The sequence below is a fragment of the Gobio gobio genome (genome assembly GCF_949357685.1).
Source record: "Gobio gobio genome assembly, chromosome: 4".
Classification (NCBI taxonomy): domain Eukaryota; kingdom Metazoa; phylum Chordata; class Actinopteri; order Cypriniformes; family Gobionidae; genus Gobio; species Gobio gobio.
Window position 1 is genome coordinate 17,252,965 of NC_137100.1, and position 13,360 is coordinate 17,266,324.

The following is a 13,360-nucleotide window of genomic DNA, read 5'->3' on the forward strand; positions in this document are numbered from 1 at the left end:
CTGTATGAGTTTTTTGTTCTGATGAACACAAAAGAAGATATTTTGAAGAATATTGGTAACCAAATGGTTTCTGGTCCCATTGACTTCCATTGTATTTTCTTTCTTTTTTTTCATATTGTGGCCACCAACTGTTTGGTTACCAACATTCATCAATATATCTTTTTTTCTATTCAACAGAACAAATAAACTCATACAGGTTTAACTTTAGGGTGAGTAGGCTAAATGAAGACAGAATTTTCATTTTTGGGTGAACTATCCCTTTAACTAGAGGGGCTGGGTGTGAAGGGGGACTGGTGCTGACGCAACGCAGAAGGCGTGGTTTGCGTTCTGCCGTTTCTGCCATTGAGGGGATTGTGGTGACTCGGGCGGAGTCGGCTTTACTGTCGGGAAACGAGCTCAATCATTAAGTTAAAGAATAAAAAAAAAAAAAAAAATTCTCAATTTGCGGGTTGAAATTTACCCCACTACTGGATGTTACTTCCCCGAAGAAGCGTCGTATGAGGAGTGTTTTATAGCTGTTGTGGGGGGTGGATTTGTTGGAGAGCTGCGTAAACTGGAGTTACGGGAAGCGAAGGAGATTTTCTCGGCCCTGGTTTTCATGAACGGGCCCCTTACAACTTACTAAAGTTCGGAGATCTACTTAAGTTTCTCTCTGTTTTAACCATTGCTTGGTAGGTATGCTTGTTTTATGAAGTTTACAATGTGTTTAGGATGGGTGTGTATTGTAATGTTGAGATTATGGGAGGTTTGGCAGGATCGCTTTACTGTGTCGATTGTTCCAGTACAGCGTGTCCGAACTGAATCCTATTACAGTCGACTCTCCGCTTACTTCATAAACGTTACTTGACACTGGCGACTTATTTTCTACCTCAACTGTGCATTTAGCGTCGTAAATGTAAAATGTAAGCGTCGAAAATGGAAGCGGTAATCTTTCAAATGTTATTTTGCTTATACATTTATATGGTTCACTAATAATAATCCGTTATATTATTTAAGGCTAACATTAGCCCATATGCTAACCCCGAGAATGCGAAATTAATATAAATCTATACGTTACATGTAGGCGGCTTCTATCAACGCCTCATGCATTGAGTCGTCATTCGGGAAAGCACAGGTCGATTTTAATGTAAGTTATCTGCTGTGATTTTTATCTGATTGATTGTGGGTTTTAGTATTAATATTGCATTTTAAATACATAAACCTCATTGCCTTTTGAATGAATTCAGTTTATGTTTGGCCAAGTTATTCGTGTTCGTTCTTAATGTTGCCCCGATTAATAATTGTAATCTGTTACATTAAACTCAAAAGAGAGTTTTGCTCGGTCAGCATTTTACTCTTTGAAATTTGTTTTGCGTCATTTGTTCTTTTATTTGCACTTTTTCAAAAGGTGGTTATCTCCTTTGACACTTTCTTAGTTAATTTAGGTACACAGTGCTTAATATTTTTATTTTTTTAAAGAAGTTTCTTGTTAGATAGAGAAGAGAAAATAATCACGCCATAAATAATTGCAATGTAGTTTTACTTGGATAAAAACAAAGCATTTTCTCTAAAACTGCAGCACATTTATAACTTGTTGTTTGTTATTACGCTACACTGTAAACAAAAAAAAATCAGGTCTCCAATTGAAAACGTTCTAGTGACTGATCGGCGATCACATCTACATTTTTCAGTCGGCCAAATTGAATTTGTGTGAATTCATGCAATTTAATTAACAGAAATTCAATTTGTCCAACTAAAAATGTTTGATGTGCTCACAATTTGGTATTATATTAATGTATTTGTTTTTATTTGATCAAATAATGTGTTACAAGAGTACTAGTGTTTTCACCATGGAAGTGGAGTTGAAATTCTTTTTGTGTGGCTTGTGTAAAATGGCTTCTCTTCTGTGTTACAGGTTTGAGTTACTGTGAGATCCACAGGAACAGGCCTCACACAGATGGGAAGAGTCTGTATGAAGCACCTTGAAGGTGCACCCAATCATTGGACTATTAGTTTCACATAATCCACTTGTCCCGACAGTCTATCCAGTGTGGATGATAATGATAATAAAGGCTTAAAGTCTTTGGATAAAACCTTTATTTCTTTGACTCTTGCCTCTCATAAAAATATTGGTTCAAAGAACCTTTGTGAGCGGTTATCGTTATTGTGATACCAAAACTTTACCATCAAAATGAGCGCAGAAGGATATCAATACAGAGCACTGTATGACTATAAGAAAGAAAGGGAGGAGGATATTGACCTGCATGTAGGGGACATTCTTACAGTCAATAAGGGTGCACTACTTGCAGTTGGCTACGTAGAGGGCATGGAGGAGAGACCAGATGAAATCGGATGGCTGCCTGGCTTTAATGAAACCACTCAAGAAAAGGGGGACTTTCCTGGTACGTACGTAGAGTTCATCGGCAAGAAAAAGATTTCTCCTCCAACTCCCAAACCAAGGCCCCCAAGGCCTCTACCTGTGGCTCCGGGGCCCGCAAGGCCAGACTCGGACTCTGAGCAAAGTGAGTGAGCTAAAAGTTTTTCCCTGAATTATATTTTCTGCCTTTTTGCCACATCCAGAGATCTAAAAATATTGCTATCTGTACTCAAACATGCCTTGCATATGATGCAAATGAGCTTTTAAATTCAAATTATGTCTTAAACCCTTTAATTTTCTACCACTTTGAGCTGCTGCTTAGACAGTTTCTTAATTCCACAGAAGCTGGATATAGTTAACCTTTTGATTTATATTTGGTCACTATAGGTGACCTTAACCAGTGTTCACAAAGCAGATCTTAATTTATTTACAGTATAAAAATTGTCAACCATTTTGGCTTGGTTGGTGCCTAATTTTAACGAACCCTTTTTCCACTTAACTAGATCTATTCATGCTGATTCCAAACCCACGCGCCTCTCTCAAAATATCCACTCACCATTTATTCCATTTTCGTAACTGGTGACCAGATTTTACACCACCATTTCATCAAGAGATTGGATTTATAGCTGCAGTACACAAATGTCGCCTGAATATTTAAGACTGTTTAAGGTTTGCACTGGGCTATGGTTCGTAATTGCAAACATGGCAGGAAGCCCAGATTTGGATGGAGGCCTGCACACAGTAGTTTGTAATTGTCTGGCATTGCTGCATCTTTCGCACAGCCACAGTATGAGTGCTTAAAGCCCCTTATGGCTCTTTTAAAATCACACAGCTCTCTTAATCTGTGGGTTTGGTCTTTTTGTACCATTTTTGAGCGATTTTTCTTTTCTAGTGACATGCCTTAGGTTCTTAATAAGACGCACTCTGTTGCCATGGTCACAACCAAAGTAGAGATGTGTTATCATGTTATGGAACATAGATCAAAAGATACGTCACTCAAAATCAACTTGTGTGCTACTTCCTTGTCCTTTGTGGTTCAATGCATAAAAACACAAGTGCATAACTTTTTTTATAATCTTTAGTGAGAGCTTTTTTTGTTTGAAACCCAGCTAACTTTTCCCGGTGGTCAAGATTGCTTATGCAGCATAACTGTGGCTAAAGCGACACTTTTCTTCTTCTTCTTCTTCTTCTTCTCTGAATGACTATTTGATTAGTGCCCATGTCAAGGGAAAGGAGAGGAAGCTTACACTGGATAGGGTTGAGACTTGGAGAATGGAGTTTTGAGGAATGTAAACCAGAAGCAGATCTGGAAGACTGCCAGAGCTCATGGCTCATTATGCTGCTCACACACTAGAACCAGGATTCAAACCTGATCCCCTACTCCACCACTAAAGCCACATCAAATTCCAGATAAATCCAGCTCTCAAACTCAAGCACTTTTGACTTGGCAATGATTATTTTTCTAATCTACGTAGACATAAATAATTGAAATCTGATGCTGTTTTACACTGTACACTTTTAGAAAGATTATTTCAGCCCTGCTAGTAAATCTCTGGTTTCTGTTCCTTATTTGAAATGACTACCGTCAGTTTTTTTCTCTCTTGAATCCCCTATTTGCGTAACTGTTGCATAAAGAATCAGTGCAGAGAGAAGTGAAATGCCAGAAAATGCCCCTGATTCTCAATATTGATGCTTGAGGTATTCTGTGACTTTGTGTCACAGTAGAGTAGAGTAGAGTAGAGTCCAAAGTAGAGATGTTTTATCACACCAGAAATTGTCACACCAGTTATGGTGTATGGCTGTATGATGTGGACAAAAAATATTGCAATTTCGATTTAAATCTTTCATTACACACAAAAACACATTTCCTTACACACATAATTAAATACATATAAATAAATATATATATATATATATTAGGGGTGGTGAAAAAAATCGATTATCGATTAATCGCGAGTATGTTATGGACGAGTATGAATCGATAATTAAATTTTCAAAAATCGATTTTTTTTAATTTATCTAAACCTGACCCTACCACCGTGTGTGTGTGTGTGTGTGTGTGTGTGTGTGTGTGTGTGTGTGTGTGTGTGTGTGTGTGTGTGTGTTCATTAGATGAATGTAAATCTGTCGTTAATGCTGAGATGATTCTGAGGGAACACTCTAGAAATCCTCCCGCCTCGCCTCCTCTGGAGCTCAGGCACATTAGCATTAGCGCGTTAGCACGGCTCAGATTCACGCACAAACACCGAATAAACGCCTTCAATCCGCAGATTTATGAGCGCGTCAGATGAGCGAGCGCGACACACATCGACGCGCACATTCGCGGGAATAAAGGTGATCCTGAGGACGCGATGAGCGGATCTCACACACACACACACACACACACACAGCCGGACTGATGCTGGAAACACACACAACGCCACACTAAAGCAGCACAGATGTCTGATAACGGAATGTGTTTACCGAACAGGCCTGTCTGATCTCCCCGGGCTCGAGTCCCGTGCTCCGCCGCTCCGCTGCACTGACCCGCGGCTCCCGCTCACGGAACCGAACGGGCCTCGACACTCCTCCGACACGAACCGGTTTTTCTTCTGTCGTTTTTTCGCACTCTTGACATTTTGTCACTGTGTTCTACAGTACAGTATATAAGCTGAAGCGACAGTAAGTTGTTCAAAAATGTTCATTTTGTCTTCTTAATGATTAAATTGGACAATTTTCTTCTAGAAAGACAAGGTGTTTAGGTGGAGAAAACTTCTTCTTTACCTTGACATGTTTCGACTGCAACCTGCAGTCTTCCTCCACCTGAATTTCTAGAAGAAAATTGTCCAATTTCTACAGTATGTTGGTTCTGATCTACTTCCTAAAGGAAATAAGCCTTTCATTTATTTGTTATTGTTTAGTTCATCTTGATGAGTCACAACACAATGTGATGTATTCATTTCTGTGTAACTACACGACAAGTACTTTGAGTTGTTGTTGTTACTCAATAAAAGAGTTAAGTAATTCAGTAGCTGACTTTTTTTTTATACTGCAATCACTTTGTAGTGTATTTTCGTTTACTGTTGTGAAATGGAAAATCAATAATCGCTAATCGAGAATCGTTAATAATCAAAAATCGACTGTAATCGAATCGGGACTTCAATAATCGTAATCGAATCGAATCGGGAAATCAGACAGATTAACCACCCCTAATATATATATATATACATAAAATAAAAAAAATTTGGAAGCCGACTTTATTGAACATATTTGCGGACACCATATCTTTGCATAAATGATATGTGACGGCATCAGTTATTTCTTTATGCCTCTTTAAATTAGATTTTGTTCATCTGGTTCGGATTGTGCCATTGTTTTGTAAACGCTAGACGGTCGGACGTTTTTAACTGTTAGGCTTGTGTCTTTTGCAGCATTTTCCGCATGACACTTGGCGCTCAACGTAAAAAGTTAAACTTAAAAAAAAAATATATATATATCTCTAGAGTCTAGACCTGTGTCTTGTGTTTTTAACTGCAAAAATGCGTTCTTTGTTAATGGCCCCAAATACTCTGTTTTGCCGCAATGATGGTTTGATAGGTCTAGTAAATTACCTGGCTCTGATACATCATCTCTCCTGTATCCAAAATATTCCCAAACCACGGATGCTGTTTTTTTTTTTTTTTTTTTTTTTTTTTTTTTTTTTTTTTTTTTGGCCAAGTCCTTATCCTGCCCTGAATTCATCTTAACATTAAACCCTCTCTGTTCTTGTGGAAAAACTGATTCATAATGTTAGTCTGTATACTGTAAAGGTAAGAAAGACTAGTAATTTAATACATTTTACATATGTTATTTGTACTTAAAGTTTTTTTTATTTTTTATACACTGTCTACCAACTATACTGTTAAATGGCATTACTGAGATCAGTGTGAACACATTGTATATTTAAGGCACTTCTCATTGCCACTGATTTTCTCGTAGCTCTCCATCTTCCTCTTTCAATTTTTGGATTATTCTGCTGGGGTCAGACCTGATTGAGGAGCTCTCTGTCTCTCTCTCTCTGGCTCTGGCTCTCTCTCGTGCCTTCTCTCTCTCTAAACAGCTGAGACTCACTTCAGAGAACAGCAGATGTGGAATTTCTGTCCGGTTTGGCTCCCAGGCTCTTTTTTTTTTTTTTTTTTAAACACTAACATACTCCTTTCTGTGGGCCTCTAGAGTGAGAGGATCCGTATGTGCCCAGCCCAGCTTTGTGCACAATTCTTGTTTTATTGTTAACTCATTCTTTGTAACGCTTTCAACTGCATTCTGGGTCCACAAATTGTATTCCTCAGTTTTTCCTTCACTCCGGTTCCAAGTTGACTTTTTACGTGTGCAACTCCAAACAGGGAATGAGATATTTTATGGCTTTAACTTCTGTTCTATGGAAATAACAGTTCCTCTTTATCTGCTACTGTTCTGTTTTATTGCGTGGAGAATGACAGAGTTGAGAGCTGGTAAACACACTGTTTATGAATTCTTTCTAACATAATAGTGGTTGAATGTTTTTTCAGTGACCAATTTAGTATAATACAATAACAAATAATATAAACACAAAATAGCTTATAAGTATACACCACTTAGATTTAGGGATCTTTTAGACAGAATAACCTAGGAATATGTTCAAAATATGGGGCTGTTGATGCAGTATTTGTGTGCTTTATATATAAAACATTCAGTTAAGCCGCTAAATGTTCTTCGTTCTGGTATTCTGGAGTTCAGGATTCTGTGTTTTCATGGCTAGTTAAAGTAGATGATGCGATCAAACCTTGTATGTACTAAACAGTTTTGATCCAACCACAAACAAGTCTATGCAAGGCCCACATTCCTGTACTTCGTGAGATATGGCAGTCTTTTAGCATGCAGTTTGCTGGGGTGATGCAGTCTGGGCATTCAATTTAGAGAAGCTATATGCTTATCTGGTGTTTTTTGTCTTTTTTCAGTCTGAGGTGCAGGTCTTGGTTGTTGCGCGGTCCATGTAATGCATTGAGAATTTATTTCAAGAATGCAGATAGTGCTGGGTGGTATGACCACAAAATCTGTATCACAGTATTCTTTCATTTCATTCTGGTGGTTCCATGGTATATCACAGTATTTATATAGTGGCTTTATTATACTGGCTTTATTATACTTCATTATAGTAGCTTATTTTACTGTCAGGAGTACATAAATAAGAAAAACACTGCAGAGACGGGTATTTTAACGTGTTCACGTGGTGTATGTGCGGCTCTGTGTGCACACAGAAAACAGCAAGCGAATTCCAGTCTTGTGCTTGATTAACTGACAGGACTTAAAAACACATGCAAATTATAAACTTTCAGTCTATGATGAGTCCTGTTTCCATAGAAATTACCCAGAACAATTTGTCCCAGGAACTTTTTTCACACAGACGTGTTGGTGTCTGCGTTTGTAAAGCGGTGTAAAGTACCGCAAAGATTAGTCCGATGACGTAGGACTGCGTGCAACTTTCCACTTCCCGCTGGATTTCGTCCATAAGCTTAATAAAGCCTAAACCTCATCATCGGTCCAACGGTTGTATTTTTTTAAAACTCCATTGTTGATTCGAATAGCCAACAACTCTAACACACAGTCAACCAATCAGCATGTTCAGCGCCCAAGTCCCACCCCCAAAAGTTGCTGAACTTTGAAAAAGTACTACCTCGCGAGCAGGGCCTTTTTGAGGGGGAATTTTTTACCCGGAACAAACCCTGGTCCCTGTGGTCGAAATGCACAGAGTACAACTCTAAAGTCCCTAGTTTCTGGGGAAAGTTCCTGCGGTGGAATATGGTTAAACTTGGTTTAACTAATTATATGCGTTCCAAACTTGGGGCAGCTGGCCTGTATGGGACACAGATCAACTACAATCCCTATAGTTGACATCACACATCCTGCGATGTGACTTTCGTGGATGAGCACATAAAGATATTGATGCTAAAATTATATACTGTGCCGCCCTATGTGATAGTTTTTCTTGAATGAAATGGTAAACTGTTTATGAAGTGAACTCTCAAAGCAACTCTGGAGAAGTTCATGTGGAGTGTCCCCATGATGAGACGGCAGACGCTGAAAACCCCATGAGCGCCACGTGTGCTTCAGTATGTGTGTAGTAGGCAAAACTGTGGCTCTCATTCACAGACATGCAGATTTCAAAAACTTTTGGGTGCTTTATAATTAGGGATGGGTATCGAGAACCGGTTCCAAATTGCCCAGAACCATAGCCTAGAAATCTAGACGCACCCTAGCGGCAGAAAATGTATTTTGCCGCGAGTGTAGTCTAGCAACTCTCGGTAGACCTGAGAGCTGTAAAAACCAAACTCTGGTCAGGCCAATCACAGCGTGTGTAGAGTCGGTGGGCGGGCTTAACATAATGACGGCACGTCACGGCAGAGTTGCGGGGGTTCTGCATGCTACTTGTAAACACAGAAGCTGGCGAACAGCGGTCTTTTGAATCGGCTTTGGTAGCGACTCTGGATGACTTGGAGTTAAGCTTTTATTTGAGAAAAGAACAAAGAACGGCACTGAAGTCATTCTTAAGAAAAGAAGATATGTTCGAAGTTTTGCCGACCGGATAAGGCGAAAGGCTATCAACTAACGTTAGCACGGCTTCACCTTCTTCTTTGCTCTGGTTGGTTGTGGCGCTCATGGCACTATCCAATTGCGTGCAGAGGGAATTTGAAAGACAACCGTTTATCCCGCCCCTCGGATTGAGCCCTGTCAATGGTGAGTTTGCTTGTCAGGCTAGCAGAACCAGTGATTCGAAAAGAAACGCGCATTTTGATTCTGCTTATCGGTAGGGCTGTGCTCAGAATATCGATACATCGTCATGAACACCTGACAATGCGCGTATCGATACAGCAGCTGCCATATCGATACTTTGTCCTTTTGAATGTAATCAAAGCGACGCGAGCAGCAGTGCAATACCTTCAAAATGGAGAAGAGGTTTTCTGTTAACCCCCTCGAGTCGGCGGCCACGCCGGCGCGATCGGCTCTCTTTTTTTCCTATCAGTGCCAAAGAGACTCAAATAACTCACATTCAGGCAAGTGTTATACATCATTTTAATCTGTTAAGTTTCTATTTTTTTGTGTACAGTCACAATAAAAATAATGTTTTGCTTTTTGCAAAACAAAGAAAACACACATGATGCGCGATCTGCAGCCTCTCTCAAAGACGTTCATTCAGATAGTCTTCAGAATAGGAACTCTAGCTTAGTGAATACTTGTCTCACAAACATGAGACGTATGTCTAAAGAAACGCTGAAATGTCAGGTTTTAAATAATATAATGTAAACCAAATCGAAAACAAATATTCTGTGTTTATGTAATCTGTTTGAAAAGCGATACATGTCGGTCACCCGCGATCCACTTCATTATCCGCTAATGCGGCCACGCCCACGGATCGTGCGCTCTATTGAGATTCAAATACTGATCCCCGCATCAACGCCCACATCAACTCATACAAACACATCTAGTGAAGAGCTGTAATTTTACTTCAGGTACATCGTTTTGAGATGCGTTTGAGCAATAATCCTGGATTTATCATCCTCATGCAAAGCTGTTCATTTGTGAAAGCAAAGGACTCCGCCGCTGACTCCGTCAGTTCATTCTTTTAGCATCTGTGAATATTAAATGCAAAAAGACTGTTTAAATATTAATCCTGTTGCAATATTATATGTCATACACGCAAGACTGTTTAGACAAGATTTATTTGGCTTGTTTTGGACAGATTATAACGTGTTTATTGTAAAAGAGCCTAGAGTCACATCAATAAAGCTTTTTTTCCGCAAATGTCTACTCATATGCTATAAATATTGTACCAGTCAAACGTATTTTGCTTCATATTGATGTTTAAATATTATAGCCTAATGGTATTTTTTAAATTTAATATCAAAGTTTGTCAGAAATGATTCTCGAGTTTTTCTGGAGAAAAAATGCTCTTCTTAGTCATTTTTGTCTTGTTTCTAGTCTAAATATTTAAACATTCTTAAATTAAGATGCATTTACTAGATAAGTACAGTTTTCAACTAAATAAGCAGAGCATTTTTTTTTAGTGTAGTCAGATCTTTTGATCATTTAAAATATAATAGGCCTTTGTTGACTACATTCTAAATAAATGATTCTGGAGTTTGGTTTTGAAGAAAGTGATTTTGTTGTGTAGAAAGAATTGCTTTCTTTAAAGTGAATTTAGTTTTGTATAAATTGTATCTTAATTTTTTAATTATTTATTATTAAAAATGTTTAGCTTAAGACTACTTTCAAAAACAAAAAATGTAGAAAAAAATGCTATTCTTAGTCTTACTTTAAATATTTAAACATTCTTAAATCAAGATGCATTTACTAGATAAGTACAGTTTTCAACTAAATAAGAAGAGCATTTTTTTGCTATCTCAGTCAGGTATGAAGCTCATTCATTATGCAGCTCATTAATGCGGGCTATGTTCTATTGTGCTCTCAGATGATCTCCATCAATATTCATTAGATATCACGCCTCCTCGCATTCTGGCTTTTTGAAGAAAACTGTCTTACAAATGTTATTGTTTTATGTGAATGAGTAGGCTCAATGATTCTCACATCAGTTTGAAGCAAAATGAAAATACACCATGGAGTCAAAAGTAGGGATGGGTTGTGATTTTCGAATATTCGATTAGTTATTTAATTATAGAATATCGAATAGTATGTGCGATTATCGTCCAAAAAAAATCCCCATGTTGTCGGTGCTGATGTGGTGCTGACGCGTTCATGTAACCAGAGGCGCTGCCAATAACGCTCCTAAAAGCTGCCAGTCAGCTCTCAGGGTGTTTTATACTGGACATGTTTGCTGCGGTCCGAGTCTGATTGTTCCCTCCGCCTCTGCAATGTTGGTTCTAGTTTCACACTCAACTCGAACCCTGGTGTGTTTGCGTTCATCTTACGTCATCACAAACGTGCACGGGCGTGATAGAAAACAGAATGCGGGTCAATATATTGGGCTTTTTTCCAATTAATTTGGTGCTATTATGTGCAGCTGAGTAAACGACACTTGGGTTTACCGTATGTGTGCCGCTTGAAGGCGGCTTTGCTGCTTGCAAACAGACTCTTTTGAGGAGACGGTGAATTGCCATTCATTTGCTGCCCTGATTGCACTCTATGCGCGAATACACTGCAGGCTCGCTCTCGCGATCGTATCTCAGCTAAATCATCAACACTATCATCTCTTACGTGTATGTTATTGAACTAATGACATTGTAATCGGCTAAAACGCATGCGCTGGTTACTTTCTTCCACAACAAGTGCGCACCCGAGTGCTGTTTGCACATTCACGTGAATCACGGCTCAGCTCCGAGAGCAACCGAACTCCGGTTGTGTGTTCTCGGGTTCGGTACCTCAGTGCACACCAAGCTCTGTAGGTAAGCTTTCACATTAGCAATTTTTCATGCTAACCGTGCCCCATTCCGAACTAAAATGCCAGAGTAAAAACGCCCTGAGACAACAGAAGAATAACGTCTCACGCGCACGCTGTAGACTTGTGGCATTTATCAGGTAACTTGGGGCGATGTCACATTACAGTCATATGTTTCAGCATGTTACAATAATATGGCTTGAGTTGATATAGCCTATTCCCTAATGAATTAAACAGTTTGTTATCATACAGATTGAGAGCGTGAATGGTCTCTCTCCCTCTCTCTCTCTCTGTGTTTATGTGTGTAGCCTATACACATGCGTACATGCGTGAGGAGTTGCGATTTTCGAATAAAAAAAAAAATCATTTTTGCTTGAAAAGCCCATCCCTAGTCAAAAGTCTTGTGAACACATATCTATTGTTTGTTTTGAGGCCTTCATTTTAAAACAAAGTTTTTCGTTTTTTCAAAAATCATGCATAGACATTCTTCTCACAAAAATACAAGCATGTACATACATGTTGCTTAGATATTATGGTAGCCCAGTTTGTGCTGAATACAATGTAATTACACTTTTGCCATTAATGTGTTTATAAGCAGCTGAAAAAAACACAAATGTAAGAGCATGTCAACTTCTAAAGGGCCCCAAAACTGAAAATGAATGAACGGAACATTGCAACACGCCTCACATCCATTAAATAGCAATACTCTTTGTGCTTTGTTGCTATTGATATAAAACAGTCTCAGATTTCAAGTTACGTCCATTTTATTAGAAAATTCAAAAACATAAATACCGTTTTGCTGCTGTGGTGTGAGATCACTTTGGCGCAGCTCAGCTCTAGAGAAGCGTCCGCGCGCAGCGCACGTGAACGGATCTTTTCTTCCGCCTTAATACTTAATGCCAGTTACAGCGCGAAATAAACATGAATTAACATCTGAACGTGTGTTAAAAGATAGAGTACAACTTACCTGTATTATGTCACACGGAATAGCGCAATCAGTGTATCAAACGCGGAAAGGCGTCAGTAAAACAGATTTTAAATAGTGTCATGTAACGTCAAATTTACCTCAGAAAAAAACATATCCAGTGTCCATAAACTCATTAGTCAGCTAGAAAAATTGACACTAGAGAGGAGCATTTTGCTAAAATAAATATGCACCATATTCATTATAATTTTTTATGTTTTTCAATATTTATTTCAGTCAGTTATGTCATTGACAGCAGATTGTCTTGATGCCGTCTCTATGATAATGTTAATCAAACAACAAAAGACAAGAATTCACTTGCTGTTCTAGACAGAATATCTTTTAACTATATTTGTAATGTACAGCCTATATTTTATCAATAAAGTTAGTGTTATTTTACATTTGATTACAGTTTCTGTACCTACCTGAAAATGTTTTTCAATCCTGTCTTTGTTCAATTGTATTTGTGCAATTGCTCATTTGTTATTTTTTAATTACTGAGTGTTTACTTGTCTTTAATAATGCTTTAAACTTATATTAGTTTTTTTTTTGTTTTTTTTGCTATGGTATTTTTAAACCATAGGCAAAAGTTGCTAGCCTGTTAATTTTTGTTCATGGTATCCAGCTACAATTAAATGTTTTGCAATAATAG

The 13,360-nt window shown here is 38.4% G+C and overlaps 1 protein-coding gene across 2 annotated transcripts in view; it reads left to right on the forward strand.

The window, feature by feature from the left end:
• The first annotated feature begins 329 nt into the window (after positions 1-329).
• Positions 330-13,360, forward strand: part of pik3r1 (phosphoinositide-3-kinase, regulatory subunit 1 (alpha)) — a 49,891-nt gene continuing 36,860 nt past the window's right edge. For both annotated transcript variants that reach the window (XM_079814524.1, XM_079814525.1), the window contains exons 1-2: positions 330-671; positions 1,895-2,501. In XM_079814524.1, the coding sequence (XP_079670650.1) occupies positions 2,171-2,501 (331 nt within the window). In that variant the 5' untranslated portion in view covers positions 330-671; positions 1,895-2,170. The remainder of the gene's footprint in view (positions 672-1,894; positions 2,502-13,360) is intronic.